The 23,370-nt window shown below is 53.4% G+C and overlaps 2 protein-coding genes across 3 annotated transcripts in view; both read right to left on the bottom strand.

Annotated features, from left to right (window-relative positions):
• LOC101933870 (uncharacterized) overlaps positions 1 to 23,370 on the bottom strand; it is a 99,031-nt gene that overhangs the window by 46,047 nt on the left and 29,614 nt on the right. The window lies entirely within an intron of this gene.
• Positions 2,079 to 6,006, bottom strand: LOC135983334 (integrin alpha-D-like). 2 transcript variants are annotated; one of them, XM_065594449.1, is made up of 7 exons: positions 5,873 to 6,006; positions 4,819 to 4,943; positions 4,446 to 4,560; positions 3,823 to 3,887; positions 2,758 to 2,872; positions 2,473 to 2,603; positions 2,079 to 2,215 (listed from the first exon to the last, which is right to left on the bottom strand). In XM_065594449.1, the coding sequence occupies exons 2-6, from the start codon at positions 4,853 to 4,855 to the stop codon at positions 2,537 to 2,539; spliced, it is 399 nt and encodes a 132-aa protein (XP_065450521.1). In that variant the 5' UTR covers positions 4,856 to 4,943; positions 5,873 to 6,006; the 3' UTR covers positions 2,079 to 2,215; positions 2,473 to 2,536. The 2 variants fall into 2 exon arrangements, with proteins under 2 accessions (XP_065450521.1, XP_065450522.1); XM_065594450.1 differs by lacking the exons at positions 2,079 to 2,215; positions 2,473 to 2,603; positions 2,758 to 2,872; positions 3,823 to 3,887 and adding an exon at positions 3,900 to 4,302 and having other exon boundaries at positions 5,873 to 6,000.

Raw genomic sequence — 23,370 nt, 5'->3', positions numbered from 1 at the left:
CTAGGTGGGTTGTGTGCAGTCGGTTCAGAGGTGGAGTCTGGCCCCTCCCGGCCGCTGGGCCTGACTGAAGCAGCAGACAAACGTCGAACAAGATCCAATGGCTGGAAGCGGAATTTACACCCATTGAGTTGGGAAAGAAGGTGTCAGGTTTAACCATGAGGGGAATTAACCATTGGAGCAGCTCACCACGGGCCACGGTGGATTCTCCATCTCTGGTAATTTTTATCTCAAGACTGGCTGGTTTTCTAAAAGATCTGTTCTGGTTCCATCAGGGATTATTTGGGGCAGTTCTCTGGCCCGTGTTACACGGGAGATCAGACTAGATTATTGCAAAAGTCCTTTCTGGCCTGGGAATCTATGACTCTAAACCCGAGTTTTGCTTTGGCAAAGGGAAGGTGATGGGCCTGGCCCCCTAGTGCTCATGTGCTCTGCGCCCAGCGCTCTGTAGCATCTGTAAGGACCTGTGTGTGTTCCTGGTGTGCTGGGGCATGGCTGAAAGAGGGCAGAGTTAAGGTTGTGAGGGTGTTTGCCTTAACTGTATTTCATGGATTTCAGAGGCCTAAGTGCAGCCGCTCTCCACGTTCGGGAAGGGCAGGAAGCAGCACTGGGAAATCTTAACGCTGCATTAAGGAAGTTGATGGAATAACCCAGCTTCTATTGTTCACACTCAGTTCCATTGTTCAGGAGACACAATTACATTTTCCTTTACTGTCTTTCATCAGCTGTCTGTTTAATCCATGCTGATTCCCTTGACCACACCTCTTACGCAAATTCAGAGCATTCATGTGGCTTTTAGAACACTTTCAAATACGGCCCTTCAGCTGGAAATTTTGATCTCAGGGCAAAAAAATCCAAAAAGCAACAGTGCAGAATGACAGGAACATTAGCCAATAACAGGGATCAAACCCACAGGGCACGGGACCAATTCAGGGTGAATGGCAACCTGCTGTCACCTTGACCCACATAAATACCCTCTTGCTTCACAAGAGCCCTAGATCTTGATTCTCATTTCAATCTCTTTGGCTCAGCAGTTTGGCATGTGCCATTCTAGGCATCCAGTGTCTAAGATTAATAATCTTTTGAATACATCTCCCCCAGAGGGGCAGTGGGGGCCGTGCACTTGCAGAGATAAACGTCAAGTGACTGAGATCAGTTTGGGGAAGTTCAGAGCCTCTTTTTGAGCTTCAGGTGTGTGCAGAAAAGAACTGGTGATTTTGCTGTTTAACTGGGGGGCTGTATCTCAGGAACCCCTTTCTCAAGTAACCCCAAATTTGGACCACTAATCCTAACCTGCATCCTCATGAGGCATAACACATTTCAAAAACAATCTGAGTCAGCACGTGGACCATAGGGCAGTCAGAAAACCTGACCTGTAACTAGAAAACTCCTATCAACCTTAACAATAGAGGAGCTCCAGCTCTCCTCTAATGTCACATGTTCACCCAGTTACAACCCAGGGGGTCAGTTCTTCTCCCTTATCTGATGGGAACCTGGACACGGGCTCAGATCCATACTAGTTCTCCGCACAGTTGCAGCTCACCCCGATGGCGTAGCGGATGATTCCAGCTCTCTCAGCCTCAGGTATGACGTCTGAATAAGAAAGTGGGTCTCCAGATTTCTCCCCATCTGTGATCACAATGAGAATCTTGGTTGTCTCATCCCGAGCTCCTTTCCTAGAGGTGAACAGCTCCCGCCTGGAAAAGGCGGGTGGGGAATGCATGGGATGGTTATTGATATGTAATAACACCTAGTGCTCGTCCACTGCTTTGGCATTGCAGATCTCAAAGTCCTTTACGAAGGAGGCCACTGTCATGTCCCCATTTTACGGAAGGGGAAACTGAGGCACAGGGCGTGGACGTGACTTGCTTAAAGCAACAGAGGCTCAGAGCTGGCAATAGAACCCCAGATTCCTGGCTCCCAGCATCTCCCCCTGCTTTAACCTACTGGTCCCCAATCCCCTCCCACAGTTGGGGATAGAACCCAGGAGTCTTGAGTCCCTGTCCCTTAGCTTGTATGTCCTTGCAGCCCATTCCCTGTGAAGTCAGCACGGGGAGTAGGGCAATACTTACACCACTTTCCTGATGGCGCTGGCTGTGTGCGTCGCTCCCCTGAGCTGCTCGACCGACGTGACAAGACTATCGGGGTTCCTGCTCCTTCTGTACTGTGAGAAGTCGAAGTGCTGTTTAAATTCACCCGAGTACTGCATGAGAGCGAACTGCAGGAGACAGGGGAGAAGAGAGAAAAACAACCCCGGGGTGGAGGGTCAGAAAAGCAGGAATCAGACTCAGTTAAGGGCTGGGGCAGGCGGTCAGGATGTAGCTGGTTCTACAGGAATTTATTCCTGGTTTTGGATGCAAAATCCATTCCTGCTCCCTGCACCACAGCGCCCCCTAGCGCCGCACTGGGGCATTGGGGTCAGCACTGACTGTGAGGGCCAGGGTACGTAGTCAGGGTTCAGCTTCTGCCTGTTACCTGCGTGTCGGTTTTGCGGAAACGCTTCATGATCTCAGAAAGAAACGTCTTCATCTTTCCAAAGTTATAAGGTCTGATGCTGCCCGAGCCGTCGATGAGGAGCGCAATGTCTGGGGCATGTCTGGGGCACTCTGGGAGGGACAGGAATGAAGTACGTCCTGACTCAACTCCACAAACATGGAGAAAACTCAGTGGAAAGAGCTAGATCAGATCAAAAAGTCCATCTAGCCCAGTTCCCCCCCCCCATGGGTGGCCCCTTGGTGCCGCTCCCGGGCTGCCTCATACCTGCCAGGGTGTCCGGGATGCGCCGGCGCTGCTGGAGGCTCTGGTCCAGGAGGAAGCAGTAGCCATTGATGTACATGTTCTCCCCGCAGACCCGATGCACCGTGGGGCCGCACACCTGGGGCACGAGAGAGGGACGGGGTCACTGGGCGCCCCCTCAGAAGAGCACTGGGGGTGAGGGGAGTCTGCTCCCCCCATGGATATGCAGGGAAAGGCCCCGCCGGGGCAGGGACTCCATGGGGCAAACAGGACTCCAGGACCCAGCACCTGCCTCCCAGAGAGAGAATGGGGGACATCACCTAGTTACCACGCTCCCTGCTATGGCCGTGCCCAGTCACTGTCCCCAGAGTGACATCGCCCAATTACCCCCACCCTTCACAATGTCATCGCACAGTCACTGTCCCCATGGCGATGTCACCCGGTTACCCCCGTCCCTCACAACATCACGTCTCAGTCACTATCTCCATGGCGATGTTCTCCTCTTCCCTGCTGTTTCAGTGCACCATTCTGGGTCCCACCATCCCCCAGACAAACATCACACCCTCTCCATAGTCACACCATTGTTATCTAGTTACCATCTTCTGCACAAGGCCATGGTCCAGTCATTCTAGTGGTTAGCACCAGGCTACACACGCATTGTCAATCATCCCACACCATGGTAACAATGCTGTGTTCCATGGTGACATCATCTGGTGACATCATCCGGTGACCACCCTCTACTTGCCATTAGTGCACATAGCTCTTGTTGTGGGAAGATCACCCCCTCCTGTGATATCATCCCATCTCCTCCTCCCCCCCACGCCCCTCGGTGTCACCCAGCCGTGAGCCTCCTGGTGACAGCAGCACACAGGCACTCAAGTCCTGTGCTAACATTACCCATCTGGCATGTGGTGGGTGCACAGTCAGTCAGGGCCTATGATGTCACGGTGCTGACATTTCATCCCGCTCCCATTGCTGGCGGGAGGAGAATCCCGTGGAATTCCGGGGGACAGGGGCAGAGACTGACCCAACCCCCTGGGTACAACCCACAGACCGCGCCACTTTCCCACCCCAAGGGGCGGTACCTACCAGAAGATTGGAGCCCCGGGCAGCCAGAGACAATCCGAGGGACATGTTCACAGCATCGGGGGGGCCTGAGAGGAGAAACACGCCAACACCAGGGTGAGAAACCTTGTCACTGGATATGTTTAGTCCTGCATATCTCTGAGTCATTTCACACCCCCTCTGCCTTGTGCATCCCCCCCCCCACACACACACACTGCGGGGAAGTGATGGCAAATTGTTGCATGGAAATTAGAACCCAGGAGTCCTGATTCCCAGCCTCCCCTGATCTCACCCGCTAGACCCTACTCCCCTCTGAGACTTGGGGATGGAACCCAGGCGTCCTAGTTCCCAGATCCCCTTGCTCTAACCCACTGCACCCCACAGCACAGGGTGCCCCTACGCTGGATGGGGATCTCCTGGCAGCGTCTGGAGCCCGGGTCGCACTTGTAGACTTTGCCGGTTTCATTCACGTCTCCCGTCTGCAGCGGGGCCCCGACGAGCAGCCTGTGGGGGAGAGAGCAGCTCAGGGGACGCCCCGTCACCCCTGAGTGGAGGGGCTCAGGCAGGGCAGCCCAGCCAGATGGGCCTCTCAGGGGTGGATATGAGGCACGTAACTGTAGGGCTCTGAGCCTGTGTTTGGTCCTTACCCCCCGGCTCTGGCACTCCCGAACTGCACCACGCTCTGCCCGAATCCCCTGGCTGCCTCCTGGAAGGTGATGGGTCCCTCCACATCCACGCTGAATCCACAGCTTGGTGCCAGCACTGCAGGGGTCAAACAGCCACATATTACCGTTTTCCCCATGGAGAAGGGGCCACTGGTGGGGGCTGAGGGGCCAGCCCCTCCTGGCTGTGGGACTGTTCTGAGCTCCCCGCTGTATCCTCACTCCCCTCCCAGAGCTGGGGGCAGAACCCAGGAGTCCTGAGAGCCCAGCTGCTCCCCTTCCCCTTCTCGAAGGTTAGGCAATGAGCAGGTGCACGCAGGGCCCCAGCTTTTCCCCACCTCACCGGCTGGCAACTCACCTGTGCCCAGGTAAATGAGCAGATGCAAGGGGTCCATCCTGGGCTGGGTACGGGGGGAAGCTGGAGGTGGGCTGACTGCTGGGACCGGTGTCCCGGGAGGTTTGAGGGCACTGCCGAGGAGGCAGCTGAGTGCAGAGGAAAGAGAATAGAGATTGGTGCCTTGCGAAGGGAGAGAGAGACCCGCCCTGGGGAGGGGACAAGATTCACACACAAGAGTCCAGAAAACACACACACACACACACACAACACAACACAACTCTTGAGCTTCTCTCTGTCTGTTTACACTTTGGTAGCCATTGTATAGCCTGGTGTATCAACAAAAAATTATTGAATTGAGCCAGTTGTATCTCAGCACTGGGTGGGGGATCCCTGTATAAACAGTCCCTGTGCCCCACCCCAGAGGCAGCTGCATTTCAGTGCTAGCTGAGTGATCTCTGTATCAATAGGCCATGGTGCACCATGCTAGAAACAGCTACATCTCAGCACTGGGCAGGGGGTCCCTGTATAAATGCATAACCTGGGAAGTGCTTTGTTCTTGTGCAGGTTGACAGGCATGAGGGTATGAAAGAGCCAAATCCTCTTTCCATAAAACTCAATCTGAGCTTTTACTACATCCCTTTCTCCCACGCTGTGCTGATTTGGTTCTGGGAACAGTGGGGTGCAGGGCCCCGGGCTGAGTTCCAGATTATAATAGGAGAAGTTATAAACCAGGATGACTCACTGAGTTCTGGACTCTCTGCATTTCCCTGTCTATTTCTACATCTCTCTCTCTCTGGCCTTCTCTGCACTAGACCTTTTGCCTTAAAATTCCCACCTGTTGCTACTACCTCTGGGGTGCAGCATGAGGTCTGTTTATACAGGGATCCTTGCCTGGCACTGAGATGCAGCCGCCTCTGGGGTGGGGGCTGTTCATACAGGGATGTTTCACCCAGAACTGAGATCTCCAGCTGTTCATAAGGATCCTTCCCCTGGTGCTGAGATGCAACCACCTCTGGAGTGGGGTAGAGGGGCTGTTTATACAGGGATCCGATGCCTGGGACTGAGATGCAGCCACCTCTGAGGTGAGGCTTGGCAGGAGCGGATGCTGTATCTAGTATAAAAAGAGTTTATATCTGGTGCCCCTTTTTCTTACAGCCTCGATTTCTCTCCCCGTCGGTCTCTATCTCTCACCAGCTCTTGCTCGTTTCTTACAAACACCGGGGACTGATCTCTATATTTAAACTTCCCTTTCGTCTGCCCTCGAGAAAGGCAGATCTGGTGCATGCATGAGGCTGTTTCCAAACCCTGGATGCTGCACATCCGCAGCATCGCGGTTGTGGTCGTGGCACTTCCCTCCCTTTTGTGCTCTCCGACCAAAGCTGTTTGTGGTGATAAAAGAAAACATAAGCAGCTGCCCATCTCAGACAAAGGACAGCTGAGCGGGATATGCAAAGACCTCTGCAAAGTGCAGATGAGCTAGAGAAAGTGAGTGACATTGGTGAGGCCTCATCTGGAGTACTGTGTCCAGTTTTGGGCCCCGCACTGCAAGAAGGATGTGGAAAAATTGGAAAGAGTCCAGCGGAGGGCAACGAAAATGACTAGGGGTCTGGAGCACATGACTTATGAGGAGAGGCTGAGGGAACTGGGATTGTTTAGTCTGCAGAAGAGAAGAGTGAGGGGGGATTTGATAGCTGCTTTCAACTACCTGAAGGGGGGTTCCAAAGAGGATGGAGCTCGGCTGTTCTCAGTGGTAGCAGATGACAGAACAAGGAGTAATGGTCTCAAGTTGCAGGAGGGGAGGTCTAAGTTGGATATTAGGAAACACAATTTCACTAGGAGGGTGGTGAAGCACTGGAATGGGTTACCTAGGGAGGTGGTGGAATCTCCTTCCTTAGAGGTTTTTAAGGTCAGGCTTGACAAAGCCCTGGCTGGGAGGATTTAGTTGGGGATTGGTCCTGCTTTGAGCAGGGGGTTGGACTAGATGACCTCCTGAGGTCCCTTCCAACCCTGATATTCTGTGATTCTATGAAAGGTCAGAGGGCTATGAGAGCGAGTGGAGCCGTGTGTTAGCCGAGCTCCAGCGATTGAGGACTAGAGCGGAGAGGGGACATAGTTTTGCGCAACTCATGAAAGTTGCATCTGTGGCCCCATGATCATTGTGTCTGAACACCTCACAATGTCTACCAGAGTTACCCTCACACACCCACTGACCAGAATTATGCTGTCATTGAAAAAGCGATCTATACCATTGTCTGGGGTGTCAAGCAACTTAAACTGCATTTGTGTAACAAAAAATTCACTTTATTAAGGAATCATGCTCCTCTGAGATCTCAACACCTGGAAGACCGTCTGGCAGATAAAGACTTTGAACTAGGGAGATTGGTCCCAGGCTGGTAGGGAGTTCAGTCTGAGTACTGAGAACTGTGAGTTGCCTGTAACATCCAGTGGTGTGAGAGTCTTATTCAAACCTTGATTAGTCTGTTAAAGGTAGAATTTAAACTGCCAATTTATTTTTATTTCTTAGGTAACCAACATTAATCTCTTCGCCTCCTATCTATAATCACTTAAAATCTATCTTTCTGTAGTTAAGAAATCTGTTCTATATTTTATCTAAAAGAGTGTGGTTTTGGTTGAAGTGCTTGGAGAATCTCAGCTCAGATTAGGAAGTCTGGCGCCTGTCCATTCTACACGGAGTGAGGAGCACTAAGTAATGAGTTTACACTGGCCAGGCTTCTGACCAGTGGAACGTGATACAGTTCTGGGGTGAAAGGGTGAAGAGCTGCGGATAATTGGCTGGAGCCTCTCTATTGATAGTTCATGAGTGAGGTTACAATTTAGTCATGGGTATTTTTAGTAAAAGTCATGGAGAAGTCAGGAGCAATAAACAAAAAGTCACGACCCATGACCTGTCTATGACTTATATTAAAAATACCCCTGATTAAATCTCGGGGTGGGGGGTGCTGGGTGTGTGTGAGGGGGCCGCTGCTGGGGAGGAGCATCTGGGGAGGGGTGCTGCTTGGCAGGGGCGGTGCCTGGGGCCAGTGGCACCAGCTGCCAGGGCTGTGGACTGCAGCTGCTCCGGCCAGTGGTGAATATGGAGGTTCCAGGGTGCTACTTTGGGGTACAGAGTGTCACACTTCCCCCCTTAATTTACTGCAGGAGTGTTAGTCACTGACTAATGCAGAGGCGGTGTGCCCAAGGTGCTCTTCGGGTTTTGACCACTCAGCTCCCAAGCGTTGCTAAACATTTTACTGTTACCCACAGGTGCTTTTGCAAAGTTCGGTGCACATTTTAACACTTTGTGGATCTGTCTAGTGATCTGTCTAGTGATCTAGCAAGCGTGCCTCCTCTGAGTTGCTAGAAAACATCTCTTTATATCTGTGCACCATTTTTAACCTTTCAGTTTTTCCAATTAGTGTTAACTCAATGCCGATATTAATGTTTTCTAGAGTGTAGGTAACTTGCATTTAGCCATCAGTGCCATGAGGGGGCGGTGAGGCCAAGTGATGATGTCACTTCCCCTCTTTTATAGTTTCATCCAGCTTACTGGAAAGATCTATACTTTTGACATGAGGGTCCACCCCCACTGGTCAAGCAGTCTCTATTGTCTATGTGCGCTCTCTAAGAAGTCTTCTGGGTTGGCTGTTGGGAGAGTGGATTTCCTTTAATGAGCCATCAGCATGTCTGGCTATTCTGATTGTGGGTGATCCCAACCTCACAATATATTTCAGTAACACACGCATAGTGAAAACTTCATAACTTCCCATGCAATAATAGCACATATAATCCAACAGGATATTCATGTTCAACAATGATAAAATGATAGATCACAAGGCATCCTTTGTAGGAAACATATTCTAATTATATGACAGTGGTGAATGGGCGGGTGGATGCTGCTATGAGGTACAAAGTGTCCCAGGATCTCACTAAATTGGGTGACTGGGCAACAAAATGGCAGATGAAATTCAAAATAGATAAATGCAAAGTAATGCACAGTGGAAAACATAATCCAAACTGTGCATACAAAATGATGGGGTCTAAATTAGCTGTCGCCACTCAAGAAAGATCTTGACGTCATCATGGAAAATTTTCTGAAAACATCCACTCAATGTGCAGTGGCAATCAAAAAAGTAACAGAATGTTAGGAACCATTCAGAAAGAGAGAGATAATAAGAAAGAAAATATCGTAATATCATTATATAAATACATGGTACACTGGCACCTTGAACACTGCATACAGTTCTGGTCACCCCATTTCAAAAAGATATGTTAGAATTGGAAAAGGTATAGAGAAGGGCAACAAAAATGATTAGGGGGATGAAATAGCTTCCATCTGAGGAGAGTTTTAAAAGACTGGGACTGTTCAGCTTAGAAAAGAAACAATGAAGGGAGGATATGATAGAGGTCTATAAAATCATGAATGGTGCAGAGAAAGCAAATGGGGAAGTGTTATTTACTCCTTCACATAACACAAGAACCAGGGGTCAGCTGATGAAATGAATAAGCAGCAGGTTTAAAACAAACATAAGGAAGTATTTCTTCACACAACGCACAGTCAACCTGTGGAACTCCTTGCAAGGGGATGTTGTGAAGGCCAAAAGTATAACTGGGTTCAAAAAAGAATTAGATAAGTTCATGGATTGGAAAAGGGCAAATGTAGTGCCAATCTATAAAAAAAAGGGAAGTAAGGACAACCCTGGGAATTACAGACTAGTCAGCTTAACTTCAGTACCCAGAAAGATAATGGAGCAAATAATTAAACAATCAATTTGCAGACAGCTAGAAGATAATAAGGTGATAAGTAACAGTCAGCATGAATTTGTCAAGAACAAATCATGTCAAACCAACCTAATAGCTTTTCTTTGACAGGGTAACAAACCTTGTGGATGGGGGCAAGCAGTAGATGTGGTATATCTTGACTTTCGTAAGGCTTTTGATATTGTCTCGCATGACCTTCTCATAAACAAACTAGGGAAATACAGCCTAGATGGAACAACTATAAGGTGGGTCCAAAACTGGTTGGAAAACCGTTCCCATTCTTCCATTGTACTCTGTGCGGATTAGGCCTCAGACGGAGTATTGTGTCCAGTTCTGGGCACCACATTTCAGGAACAATGTGGACAAATTGGAGAGAGTCCAGAGAAGAGGAACAAAAATTATTAAAGGTCTAGAAGAGAACATGACCTATGAGGGAAGATTGAAAAAATTGGATTTGTTTAGTCTGTAATAAAAGAGAAGACAGAGGGGACATGTTAACAGTTTTCAAGTACATAAAAGGTTGTTACAAGGAGGCGGGAGAAAATTGTTCTTCTTAACCTCTGAGGATAGGACAAGAAGCAATGGCCTTAAAATGCAGCAAGGGAGGTTTAGGTTGGACATTACCAAAAACTTCCTGTCGGGGTGGTTAAGCACGGAAATAAATTGCCAAGGGAGGTTGTGGAAACTCCATCATTGGAGCTTTTTAAGAGCAGGTTTGACAAACATGCGTCAGGAATGGTCTAGATCAGGGGTCGGCAACCTTTCAGAAGTGGTGTGCCGAGTCTTCATTTGTTCACTCTAATTTAAAACTGGTTTTCTGTGCCAGTAATACATTTTAACGTTTTAAGAAGATCTTTCTATAAGTCTATAATATATAACTAAACTATTGTTGTATGTAAAGTAAATAAGGTTTTTAAAATGTTTAAGAAACTTCATTTAAAATTAAATTAAAATACAGAGACCCCGGACTGGTGGCCAGGACCCGGGCAGTGTGAGTGCCACTGAAAATCAGCTCACGTGCCTCCTTCGGCATTCGTGCCATAGGTTGTCTACCCCTGGTCTAGATAATACTTAGTCCTGCCTTGAGTGCAGAGGACTGGACTAGATGACCTCTCGAGGTCCCTTCCAGTCCTGTGATTCTATGATGTGTAAGAGTGCGTGGCTGTTCCTCCCTGTCAATCTTGGAGAAAGGCCATGCCCCCTCGTTGTCCTGTTCCTAGAAAGGCAGTGTGAAAAAGGAGAAATTAGCTTTCTCTGGCACTCAGAGCCCTCTGAGCTGGGCTGGACAGTAATCAGTCTCTGGGACTGAAGCCCTCAGGCAGGGGAAGCCTCAAACAATCTAGGGCTCTGGCCCTCAAGCAGGACGGAATAGTCAATAGTCTGGGAGCCCAGGCCCTTAGGCAAGACAGGGAACCAAAATGTCTAAGGTCTCTGGCCCTCAGGCAGGGCAGAGCAGTAATCAGTCTAGGAACTTTGACATCCTGGCTCTGCCAGATAGCAGATAAATGCAGGCCTCCTGGCTTAAGGTGGGGAGGCGGCCACTCAGCGGTGGGGTTCCCAGCAGGGGGATAGGGGGACCTGGGCTTACCCTACTCCATTGGGTCCCAGCCCAGGGCACTAACAGTGGTGGAGTGTTCTGCTACTGGGTCAGCAGGGAATCCAGCCACAATACTCTGACCTGGGTTCAGGCAGCAATGCAGCCAGACTACAGTCAGCTGTCCCTGGGCTACTGCCTCCCCTCCCCTCGGGATGTAACTGGATCCCGGGGTCATCCTCCATCTCTCTGGGATATACGGCCAATGGTAGGCCCAGCAGCTCCTCAGTGGCTGGAAGCTCAGGCGAGTCCTTGATGTCACAGAAGTCCTCCTCAGTGGGGGAGACGTATCTGTCTCCCTCAGGAGCTTCAACCCAAATGAGCTGCAGGGCCCGACTTTTGTACTTCTTGTCCCGCCCCCACGCTTCCGGCAGGGTAGGTGTGGTCTTCCTGGCTCTGCCCACTAGGAAGCAGATGGTGGTTCCTCCCTGTCAATCTTGGAGGGAGGCCATGCCCCCTTGCTACACTATGAGTCTATGGAGTCCATCAATGGCTATTAGCCAAGATGGTCAAGGATGCAACCCCATGCTCTGGGTGTCCCAAAGCCTCTGACTGCCAGATGCTGGGACCGGACGACTGGGGATGGATCACTTGATAATTGCTCTGTTCTGTTCATTCCCTATGAAGAATCTGGCATCGGCCACTGTTGGAAGACAGGCTACTGGGCTAGATGCACCATGGGTCTGAACCAGTATGGCCGTTCTTCTGTTCTTACATTGTTTAGCCCATGTTAAAAAAAATAAACTTACAGCTGTTTTGTTGAAAAGTGCTGGGGCCCCCACGCTTTGGAACAGGGGCTCGCAAAATGGGAGGCCCTTGTATCTTTTGCCATTCCCGTGAAAATCCACCTAAATTCGGCCCAGTTATAAGCATCGACTGCGTTTATGTCTGTTCAGTCTCTGTGCTGCCCCTCGGTAGTTCTAATCTGTCTTTGGTCTCTGTCCCAGCCACTCTAGCTGCATGTGGACCAATGGACTGGTATTCCCGAGACCTGCATTCTATTTCGGGCTCCTGCTGCATGACCTTGGGCAAATCACATCCCCGCTCTGTGCCTCTTTCCCCCCTTTCTCTGTCTTGGGCCAGGCAGTGTTTCTCACTGGGTGTGGGTGCAGCACCCAGCACAGGGGGGAACGCCAGACCTTACAGTCAGATGAACGGGAAGAATCCTGGTTGATCAACACTAAATGCTCTGCCAGCCGAGCTGAATTTTCCACGCACTCCTGGGGAGCGGGGCTGAGGACCCTCAAACACCCAAGACACACAAGCCTCTCCCAGCTGAGCTAAATTGCATGCCTACCTGGAGGAACCAGGAATGGGAGTGTGGGCTTTCATGCGGCCTCTTGCTTGCTGAGCTAATGGAAAATCTCCTTTTAGACTCTCTCAGGGAACCGCAGCCACTAGATGGCGAAACTGTGGAAAACGTATGCATCCGTCTGTCACTATCGCTGGTGAAAATGATGGGGCACACGCCCTGAGGGACGTGGCATGGATCCAAGCGGGGAGCTCAGCTCATTCTGGTTAGAGCCACAGTCACTTGCTCAGTGGGCTCGGTGTAGCAATCACTGCAGGGCATGGAGAATGAGGGGAACAATCGCCCCTGCAATGAACATATGGGGAGAGTGGATCTATGTTTCTCCTCCTGCCCCAGTGTTTTCTACCCCCACTGCTGTTGTGGAGGTGAGAGCAGGACCCAGTTGTGCTCCCCACCACCACCACCACCACCACCACCACCACCACCAGGGGTGTGCACACACCCGGGGGCCAGAGACAGAACCAGGACCCACAGAAGGGGCTGGAGATGCTACCACCGTGCTCAAGATTAGGCTGCAAGCTGGGGAGTAGGCAGAACTCCCCGCCCCAGCCTCGTCCTACCTACCAGCCACCATGGGTCCTGGTGGAGGGAGATACCTGATCTGGGGCAGAGGCAGGAGCACCAGCACCTGGGGTGAGGTAGGGGTCAAGCCAGGGCACTGGCACCTGGCCACGGGGGGTGTTGGTGTGGGGAGAGGGGAACACTGGGAAGTCTGCCTTCGTGTGTCCCCAAGGTGGGGGCAGCCCGGGCAGCCCCCCAAGGAGATCTGACCAGCCTCCACTCGGCACCCTGCCAGTGTGCCCCTCCGTCCCTGTGGGGAGACGGCACATCAGTCTCCGGGGTCTTTCTGTGCTGGGCGCTGGGGCGCAGGCTTGCTGCGGAAGGAGCCGGCTCTGGGGACTGAGGACTGAACAAAGGACTGAGGAGAGGCCCGGTGGGGAGTTGTTCAGTGTGGGCTGCTGGAAGCAGGAGGCTCCCTGAACTGGGACAGAAAAGGGGTCAGAGGGCTCTGTGCTCTGGGCTGATCACTGAGTTTCTAGGCTGCGTTCCAGACATCTAATAACCCCACTGTTTTTGCAGTGCTGGCCGAGAGTCACTGCGGCTGCTGAAGGTGGGGGTCACGGCATTGCTCCCTTTGGGGTACACGTCTCTCTCAGGTGTCCAACTCAGGCAGACTCGCTGCAGGGAGCTCGCGGTGTGTCGCAGGGGTGCTGAAGGCTCCGTGGTTCAGTCCCAGGAGGTGGTGAAGCCAAGTGGCTCACCCCAGTGAGAGAGCGTGACCCGAATGGGGCTGACACGCGAAGGGCTCCTCCCAGGGACTGTTCCAGAGCCGTGTGAGAGCACCAGGCCTGTGGAGCTGTGACACCACAGGTGCCAGCTTCCTCCGGGCCCCAGGAGTGCTCAACCTCCCGCTCCGCCCCAGGCCCCGCCCCCACCCGCCCCCTCCCCCCCTAGTCCCTGCCCCACCCCATGCCCGCCCCCATCCCAGCCCTTCTCCCATCCCTACCCGACCTCTTCCCCGCCTCTTCGCACTCCTGCCCCACCCCTGCCGTACACCCATCCCAGCCCTTCTCCCAAGCCCCCACCCTGCCTCTTCCGGCCCAGTTCCGCCCTCTCCACTCCCCTCCCAACTCCTCCCCCTCCCACCTAGTACCTCCTGCATGCCGTGGAACCGCTGATTGCAGCAGGCGGGAGGAGCTGGGGGGGGGGGGGTTGATCGGCAGGGCCACCGGGGACAGGAGGCACTAGGGGGAAGGGAGGGAGCTGGCTGCTGGTAGGCACTAAGCACCTGCTAATTTTCTTCCGTGGAGCACCCGCGGAGTCGGAGCCTATGCGTGATACCTTTGTTTGATGTCACTGGTTTCTGACATGGGGCCGAGCCCCTGAAGGGAAGAATGGCAGGGCATGATGGATAAACAGGGGAATCGTGAGCAGGAGCAGAGAGGTTATTGTACCTCTGCATTTGGCCTTGGTGTAACCATTGCTGGAATCCCGTGTGACAGACTCAAGGAGCTCAATGTATTTAGTTTAACAAAGAACAGGTTAAGGGGAGACTTAATCCATGGGGAACAGAAATTTCATAACAGGGGGCTCTTTAGTCTAACAGAGAAAGTTCGAACAAGTGCTAGTGGCTGGAAGTTGAAGCTAGACCAATTCAGACTGGAAATAACTGGAGTTCCCCAGGGGTCTCTCTTGGGGCCAGTTTTGTTCAACATCTTCATTCATGATCTGGATGATGGGATGGATTGCACCCACAGCAAGTTCATGGATGACACTAAGCTGGGGGAAGAGGTAGATATGCTGGAGGGTAGAGATAGGGTTCAGAATGAAATCTGGTGAGGTTCAACAAGGACAAGTGCAGAGTTCTGCACTTAGGAAGGAAGACTCCCATTCACCGCTACAGGCTGGGGACTGACTGGCTAAGCAGCAGTTCTGCAGAAAAGGACCTGGGGATTACAGTGGATGAAAAGCTAGATATGAGTCAGCAGTGTGCCCTTGTTGCCAAGAAGGCTAATGGTATATTGGGCTGCATTAATAGAAGCATTGCCAGCAGATCGAGGGAAGTGATTATTCCCCTCTATTCGGCACTGGTGAGGCCACATCTGGAATATTGCATCCAGTTTTGGGCCCCCCACTACAGAAAGGATGTGGACAAATTGGAGAGAGTCCAGCGGAAGGCAATGAAAATGCTCAGGGGGCTGGGGCACATGACTTACGAGGAGAGGCTGAGGGAACTGGGCTTGTTTAGTCTGCAGAAGAGAAGAGTGAGTGGGGATTTGATAGCAGCCTTCAACTACCTGAAAGGGGGTTCCAAAGAGGATGGAGCTCGGCTGTTCTCAGTGGTACCAGATGACAGAACAAGGAGCAATGGTCTCAAGTTGCAGTGGGGGAGGTCTCGGTTGGATATTAGGAAAAACTATTTCACTAGGAGGGTGGTGAAGCATTGGAATGGGTTACCTAGGGAGGTGGTGGAATCTCCTTCCTTAGAGGTTTGTAAGGCCCGGCTTGACAAAGCCCTGGCTGGGATGATTTAGTTGGGGTTCATCCTGTTTTGAGCAGGGGGTTGGACTAGATGACCTCCTGAGGTCTCTTCCAACCCTAATCTTCTATGGTTCTATGATACGGTGTAATGTTCTTAATAGGGAGGGTAAATAACATTTGGAACAATGTATTAAGGGCCACAGTGAATTCTCCGTCAGTGGCAATTTGTAACTCAAGATTGGATGCTCTTTTCTGAAAGATCCACTACTCTTTTTCAACCAGGATGAATTCAGGGCAGTCCTATGGCCCGTGTTAGACAGGCGGTCAGACTAGATCAGGGGTTGTCATAAGCATACAGCTAAGGGTGGCATAAAATCCCTCCTTACCCGGTAAAGGGTTAATCCCTCCTTTACCTGTAAGGGGTTAAGAAGCTCAAATAACCTGGTTGGCACCTGACCAAAAGGACCAATAAGGGGAGAAGATACTTTCAAATCTGTGGGGAAAGGTTTGTTGTTGTGGGTTCCTTTGTTCTCTCCGGGTCAGCGAGGAACCAGGGGCAGGGAAAATACATCTCCCTAAGCCATATCTGAACTAAGCATCAAATATTACAGAAATAGTAAGTAATAGCATGGAAATGCATTAGATTATCTTTTTTTTAGCTTGTGAATTTTCCCTGTGCTAAGAGAGAGGTTTATTCCTGTTTTTGTAAGTTTAAAGTTTTGCCTAGAGGGGAAATCCTCTGTGTTTTGAATCTTTTTGTTACCCTGTAAAGTTATCTTCCATCCTGATTTTACAGAGGTGATTCTTTTATCTTTTTTTAAATAAACTTCTTTTAAGAACCTGATTATTTATCAGTGTCTCAAAGACCCAGGGGGGTTGATCTGGGCTTACTTTGTAACCAATTGGTGAGGATATTATTCTCAAGCCTCCCCAGGAAAGTGGGTATAGGGGCTTGGGGGGATATTTTGGGGGACGTAGGGCTCCAAGTGGCCCTCCCTGAATGTTGTTTAAATCACTTGGTGGTGGCAGCGATACCAAGGGCAAGGAAAGAATTTGTGCCTTGAGGAAGTTTTTAACCTAAGCTGGTAGAAATAAGCTTAGGGGGTCTTCCATGCAGGTCCCTACATCTGTATCCTAGAGTTCAGAGTGGGGAGGGAACCCTGACAGGGGTTCTCACAACAAATTTGTTGGTGGCCTCAGAGTGCAGCCACCAACTCTTGCTGGTGGCCGCTCTGACAGTTTTTCCTAAACTACTTAATTAATTTTAGGAAAAACAAACAAATATGCACATACCCAGGTCCAAATCACTGTAATTTATTTATGTTTTTTTGAGATTCAATAATAAAAATAATGTACAGTTGTCTTCATTCTTTACTGGACCTAAACAGAATAAAAACACAAATAATATTCTTTGCATGTTTTGCTTTTTTGGTTGATATTTTTTTGACTTGCTAGCTAGTAAGTCTGCTACTGTGAAAACTGATAGCTGTATATTTGTTAATATCACTTTTCACGGCAGACTTACTCAGCCCCGGCAAGCTGGGAGACAAATTAAGCCCTAGATGGGGGTGGGGCAGGGAGGATGGGGGGGCTGGATGGAGGGCTGAAGGAAGCAGCGGGGGTTGGGGCAATGGAGGGGGGTGGGCCCGTGGCTGGAGCCTGGGGTCTGGCTGTGCAGCTGGGGGCTGGAGTGGTGTCAGAGGCAACGTGGGAGGTGAGCCCAGGGCCAGAGCTCTTTAGAACGTGGGATTTTCTCCTAACACCAGAACCAAGTCACCTGTTTATCTTCCTTTCGATAAGACGACCAGACTGATCGCTAGCTACCATCACTTTGTGCTAGGTCTTGCAGCTCCTATGAACTGACCTCACACAGCTCAGTGTCCATACCAAACTCTCATTCTCTCTAACCACAGCGCTTGGCCTCCTCACCTCATGTGACATGGAGTTCCACGGGGGAAATCTGCTGGGGAGTCAATTTGTTTTGTCCTTTTCAATCAGGGTGAAGGGACTTACTTCCCACACCGGCCCTGAGCGGGTTGAATTAGGCCAGGCAGACCCAATTAAGTGGCAAACGGGACAGATTTAGGCTTTGAGGAGGCTGCTAATTGGATGCAAGCTCATTTGTGAGGGACCAGGCAGGATTTACATCAAGCCAAGAGACTGGTACCAGAGAGAGAGCTGCAGGGTGAGGCGTGGCAGGGAAGGGAGAGGAAAGGAGGGGTAGGAATCCATGAGACCTAGGAGAGAGGACTGTGACTAGGATGAAGGGAAGCAAGGTAGAAAGTGGTCCTGGGGTGAGAGCAGTGAGGTTAGGGAAGATGAAGACCTTGACTGCTTGGTAAAGGGCCCTGGGGTGGAACTGAGAGAAGAGGGCAGGTCTGGGTTCCCCTGCTGGGGGGTACTGCCAGGGGCAGCCAGCTAGCAGGCTATCTGGGTCATGGCAGGAGGGACAGGGTCAGGGCAGCGGGTGTGATGACAGGTGAGTGTGGTTTCTCTGGAGAGATTTGGAAAGTATCCTACCCCGGCAGAGGAACCCGCTTAGTGAGCTGGCCGGAGGGGCAAGTCATGAAGAGGTAGCAGCCAGCGAGAGAGGGGCTGCGGGCTGAGAGTGCCAGAGAGTAACAGGATGCAACCACTGGAAGGGGCGTCAGCCGGGCAGAGGTAATCCCCAGAGTGGCCAGGAGGAGGCACCGTCGAGCGGCAAGCAGAGCACCCAGTGACAATAAGTTGTGCAAGTGATTTCATCCCCTCGCGTAGCCTGGAAGTCTGGCCCGGAACCGCACCACATCCCCCTTTCCCACCCACAAACGCACCTGCTGTATTTGGGGATGGTTTGAAACGACCTGAGACCTCAGGCAAGGCAGGCGAATGACTCCGAGAGCTTGGCTTTATTAGATGTTACCCAGTAGCACCTCAAGGCCCTGACTTAGACAGGGACCCTGATGCCGCACAGAGCCCAGCTGAGATCAAGGCGCCCCTTTACTCTGGGAGCGCCATCTTCACAGTGAGAGTCAAGCCATGCGCCAAACGGCTCCCAGTATAAATAGAAAATGGCAGGATAATTATCCCCACATTACAAGTGGGGAAACTGAGGTGGAGAGAGACTCAGCCCCTCCTGCTCTAATGCACTAGACCCCACTCTCCTCCCACTGCTGGGAGAGAACCCAGGAGTCCTGGTCCCAGCCCCCCATGGAGGCTCTGAAGGGATGTTCCAAGTCCAGCGTGTCACGTTGGTGTGTGGATCTGAAGCAGCCCAGGGGAGGGGATGTAGGCGGGGCTATTGTTTGGGGGCGTCGGGGGGAGGGGAGGCATCGCTCTGGGCCGGCTCGGCCCCATCACCCTCCAACCTCTGCTTGTACTGGCGCTTGAAGAAGCCGAACTGGAAGGAGACAGAGAGGGGAGAGATGGTGAGAACCAGCCAGACAGGAACAGCTGGTGGGGGGGGGGATGGGGATGGGGTGTGGGAGCCCACAAAGTAAATTCCCTCTCCCCTCTCCCACCAGCTGGGAGAGCCACAGGCTCCGCCCCCAGGGTGATGGGCAGTGGGGGAGGGGTCCAAGCCCTGCCCCCCTCACCTTGTAGAGGGCTGCGGTGATGAGAGCCAGCAGGACCAGGCCCCCCACGCTGCTGCCCACGATGATGGGCAGGTAATTATAGACCTCGGAGCGCTCCACCACCGTCTGCACCTGGGGGAGAGGAGCTGTGAGATGGGGACCCAGGAGTCCTAACACCCAGCCACCCCGATTGTATCCACTCGGTCTCACTCCCCACCAGAGCCAGGGAGAGAACACAGGAGTCCTGACACCATCCACCCTCCCTCTTCTAACCCACTGGACCCCACTCTCCCTGCAGAGCAGGGACAGGACCCAGGTGTCCTGGCTCCCAGCTCTAACCACTAGCCGATGCTCTCTCTATCCCGGGCACAGTCACTCTGGTACCTGGCGCTGGATGAATCCCTCCTTCTGGGTGTATTTCTTCTCCTCGTATTCAATCCGGGCCTCACTCACCAGACTCACTTTCTGCTGCTGTGTCTGGAACAGAGAAATTCACCGTCCCTGACTGGAAATGATACAAACCAGCCCGGAGTGTCCTCCCATGGGGACCCAGAGCAATTTACAGGCTGTTCACACAAGGGCAATCCGTTGCCCGGCACTGAGATGCAGCCACATCTGGGGAGGGGAATAGGAGTTGTTCACACAGGGGGCAGGGATATCCCTCATCTGGTGCTGGGAGGCAGAGGCAGCTCTCATACCTTGGAGACCCACTGGAAGCTGACGTTCCCTTTGATCGTGAACTCCAGCGGCTTCTGCATTTCCAGGGAGGCGATTCTGCACTGGATCTTCTTACAGGTGGCCACGGAGCAGTCCTGGGGGCGGAAGGATATCTCCGGGTGAGTCAGGGGACGTGCAGGGGCTCAGCATGGCCATGAGGGTCTGGGTCTGTCTATAGCAGGGGTCTCTCTCCCAGCTCAGCCCCCCACTTGCTGTCTGTGTTAGTGCGGAGGAGAAGGGGCTGCTGGATCCATGCCAGCCTGTACTCACCAGCAGGGGGTGCTCGCTCATCTGCTTCACAAAGTCCTTTGAACTGGGCGTTTCAGCCTCACTGGCGCACTGAGCCAGCTGGGGCTGGGGAGGGAGAGAGACACGGTGTTAATGGGGGTGGGAAAGGGACTCGGGGCCTTTCCCCTCTAGGGGGCACCGAATACAATCCGGCCCCAGGACAGGTGACTGGCTGGTTTAGGGGGTGGAGACATGGTGTGTTTCCCCTTTAAACAGCCTGTCCCAGCAGGGGGCACTGTAGGGCAGAGCAGGTGTCACTGGGCCCATCTCACACACACACAAGGGAGGGAGAGGCAGGTACCTTGGAGGGGACGACCTCAGAGGCGTCCCACACCCGGACCCCGCTCAGCTCCACGGGGAACTGGAACGTGACCGAGATGGGGACACTTCGCTGCCGCAGGTTCTTGACCTGAAAGAAACAGACTCGCCATAGGGCACTGCAGGAAGAGAACCCAGGAGCTCTGATCCCCAGATTCCGTTCTGACCCTCAGACCCCACTTCCCTGCCGGAGCTGGGGATAGAACCCAGGAGTCCTGGCTCCCTGCCCTGCCCCACCGCCACCCTTCCGTGCTTTAATCCACTTGATCCCATTCAACCAGTTCCATTCCCTCCCTCTTTCCCCATCTCCCCCCTCACACTCTGTGCCACCGGCCTCACCTCGTACCGATGTGTCACTGGCACACTTGTCCCTTCCTCCTTGGAGGAGAAGTTGACGTACTTGGTCGACTCCTCGAGACTGGGGGAAGAAAAGGATGGAAGGAACGAGAGAGGCGGGAGTGTGATAGATGGGGCTGGAGAGTGGTGGTGGGGTGTCATGTCCAGAAGGGGGCGTTGTGCTACAGGGAAGGGCTCAGTAGGGGACGCTTTCACCTTGCAATCAGTGCTGGCACCTATGACCCTGTGCGGCACTAGGGGGTGCTGTGCTGCAGGGAACAGGGGGCCCAGCAGGGGGCGCTCTCCCATCTGTCTCCACACTGACCTACCTGGTGAGGATGATGAAGATGCCGTACTTGACTGGCAGCTCCGCCCGGTGAATCATGCGCTCGGTGGTGGGGACGCCATTGTCACTGCGGGTAGGGGAGGGCAAAGGAGAGAGATGTGAGGAGACACAGGCAGATAACTGTGCAGGGAGACTGCACTATAGGCCACTGCCCTGTCCTGCTCCGTGCACGGCCCCCACCCCACCCCCTGGCCCTGCACAGCCCCCTTCACCTGCTGGCCTTGGCCGTCATCTGCAGCCTGTCCCCCAGGTCAGCCTCAGAGGACACGTCGAAGGTGGCGACGAAGACGGCCTGGAAAACACAAGGGGGTGAAAGTCAGGGCCTGGGGAACTGCCAGAGACTGCGGGGCCGGGGCAGGCACAGGGGATCAGGGGGACTGTTGTATGAACTTAGATGGAATAAATGGGCCCAGAGAAGCAAAGGTGTTAACATGACCCTGTCCCTGCCCAACGTTAAACAGCATTAGTCCGGTTTGGGGTTTGGTATCCAGAGACCTCAGCCGGCTTCGTGCCGTGGCAACACCCCATTCACCATCCTTTTATTACAGACACAGAAGAAATCAGCTAAGGCCTTTGCAATGTAACATGTTCAATGAGGCTTTTATCCTCCCCCCTCCCCCCTGTGCCTATCGCTGGAGAGAGCGTTTTATCCTCCCCCCACTGTCTGACCGATAACTGGACGCAATACGTGGCCGCTGGGGGAGGAGAGGAGGTTAGTGGAGGGGCTGGAGCCAGCCTGGGCGCTGTGGTTAAAGCCCAGCCCCGGTTCCCAGGGCACAACCCGGCAAAGGCCCCAGTGGGGAGAGCAAAGAGCAGCACAGAGAGAAAATGCAGCTTCTGCTGCGGCTGCTGCCTCTCGCTGGCAGCCCCCCCGCCGCAGAGACCCCGGATCAGCCGCGCCGAGAGCTGGCAAGCGGTACCAGCCTCGGGCTGGCGCGGACGCTGGATTTAGCCGCCGTCCTGGGTGCAGGCTCACAGCAGCGAGCACAACGCACAGGCTTGGCCGGCTCAGCCAGACGCTCCTTAGACAGAGGGGAGCGGGAAGAGAAGAAATACGGCGGGGAAGGGAAGGGGCCCATGGGACGGGGGTGGGGAGACAAAGTCTCCCGTCCCAGGTGGTGTCTGGATCTCACTGGGGGCAGGGGCAGGTGGGTCCGTCTCCCTGGCCCTGGCACGGTCGGGTCAGGACACCTCTCAGGATCAGGATGACGAAGGCCCAATGGTGTCACGCTGGGTCCGAGGGGACGGGTGCGGCGGCAGCCGTGACAATGACGCTGGCTCCTTCCCCTTTCCTTGTCTTTTACTGAGCAATGGTCGCCTCCCCCGCCCCCGCTCCCAAGTCGCTTCTTTTAAGGACCCCAAAGGGGAAGGGAACAGCCCCTCCCCTCATTATTTTCTCCCCCAGTGAGGCCTGATTTCCAGCCCCACAAATCTGGCCCTTGGTTTGCAGTCCCGGCAGGGCCTGATCCGAGCCCCGGAGTGACCTCAGGGCTCTGTTTGCACTGACTCGCCGGGCTCTCCGGGCGCTTTCCCCAGCACATCTCTTGTCATAGGCTGGGCTGACCCCAGGGAACTGCCCCTCTCTGCTCCCAGCTGGGCTCACCCCTGGGGAATTCACAGGCCAGGGCCCGTCCCTACCTCGGCCCCGCTCCAGAAGATGGGGTGGTTGATGTGGCAGGTGCTGTTCCTCTGAGTCTGCTCCTTGGAGCCCACGGCCGAGTTGCACCTAATGGCCATGGCCCTCCTGTTAGACTGAGCACAGGGACCAGCCAGTGAGAAATGGAGCCACAGTGCCCCCTGCTGAGCCCCCCGCCCGCTCCCTGCAGCACAGCGCCCCCTGCTGAGCCCCCCATCCCCTCCCTGGAGCACAGCGCCCCCTACTGAGCCACTCCCCTGCTCCCTGCAGCACAGCGCCCCCTGCCGAGCCCCCTGCCCGGTCCCTGCAGCACAGCGCCCCCTGCCGAGCCCCCCGCCCGCTCCCTGCAGCACAGCGCCCCTCTGACAAGCCCCTGGCCTGCTCCCTGCAGCACAGCACCCCTTACTGAGCCCCTGCCTGCTTTCTGCACCAGCTGATCTCTCACATCCATCCCCTGTGTCCTGCCCCCCATGTCTGCAGTTCCTGGGGGGACTGGGTGGTACCTGGAGCAGCAGGACCCGGCGGTAGGACAGCGCAGCCGGGTAGAAGAACTGCACCGTGGTGCTGTAGGAATTCTCCCCACGGTTCTGGATGGAGACGGTGGTGGTGAGTTCGGGGGTGACCCCCACCACCAGGGTACTCAAGCTAAGGGGGAGAGAAAGGGGTGAGCTTCCTCAGAGCAGTGCCCTGACAGCTCTGTGACCTTCCTATAATGGTGCGCACTCAGAAGCC

The sequence above is a fragment of the Chrysemys picta genome, chromosome 4 (assembly GCF_011386835.1).
Source record: "Chrysemys picta bellii isolate R12L10 chromosome 4, ASM1138683v2, whole genome shotgun sequence".
In the NCBI taxonomy this organism is placed as follows: domain Eukaryota; kingdom Metazoa; phylum Chordata; order Testudines; family Emydidae; genus Chrysemys; species Chrysemys picta.
Note: the sequence above shows the minus strand (reverse complement) of the source record. Positions and strands in the feature narration are given on the sequence as shown.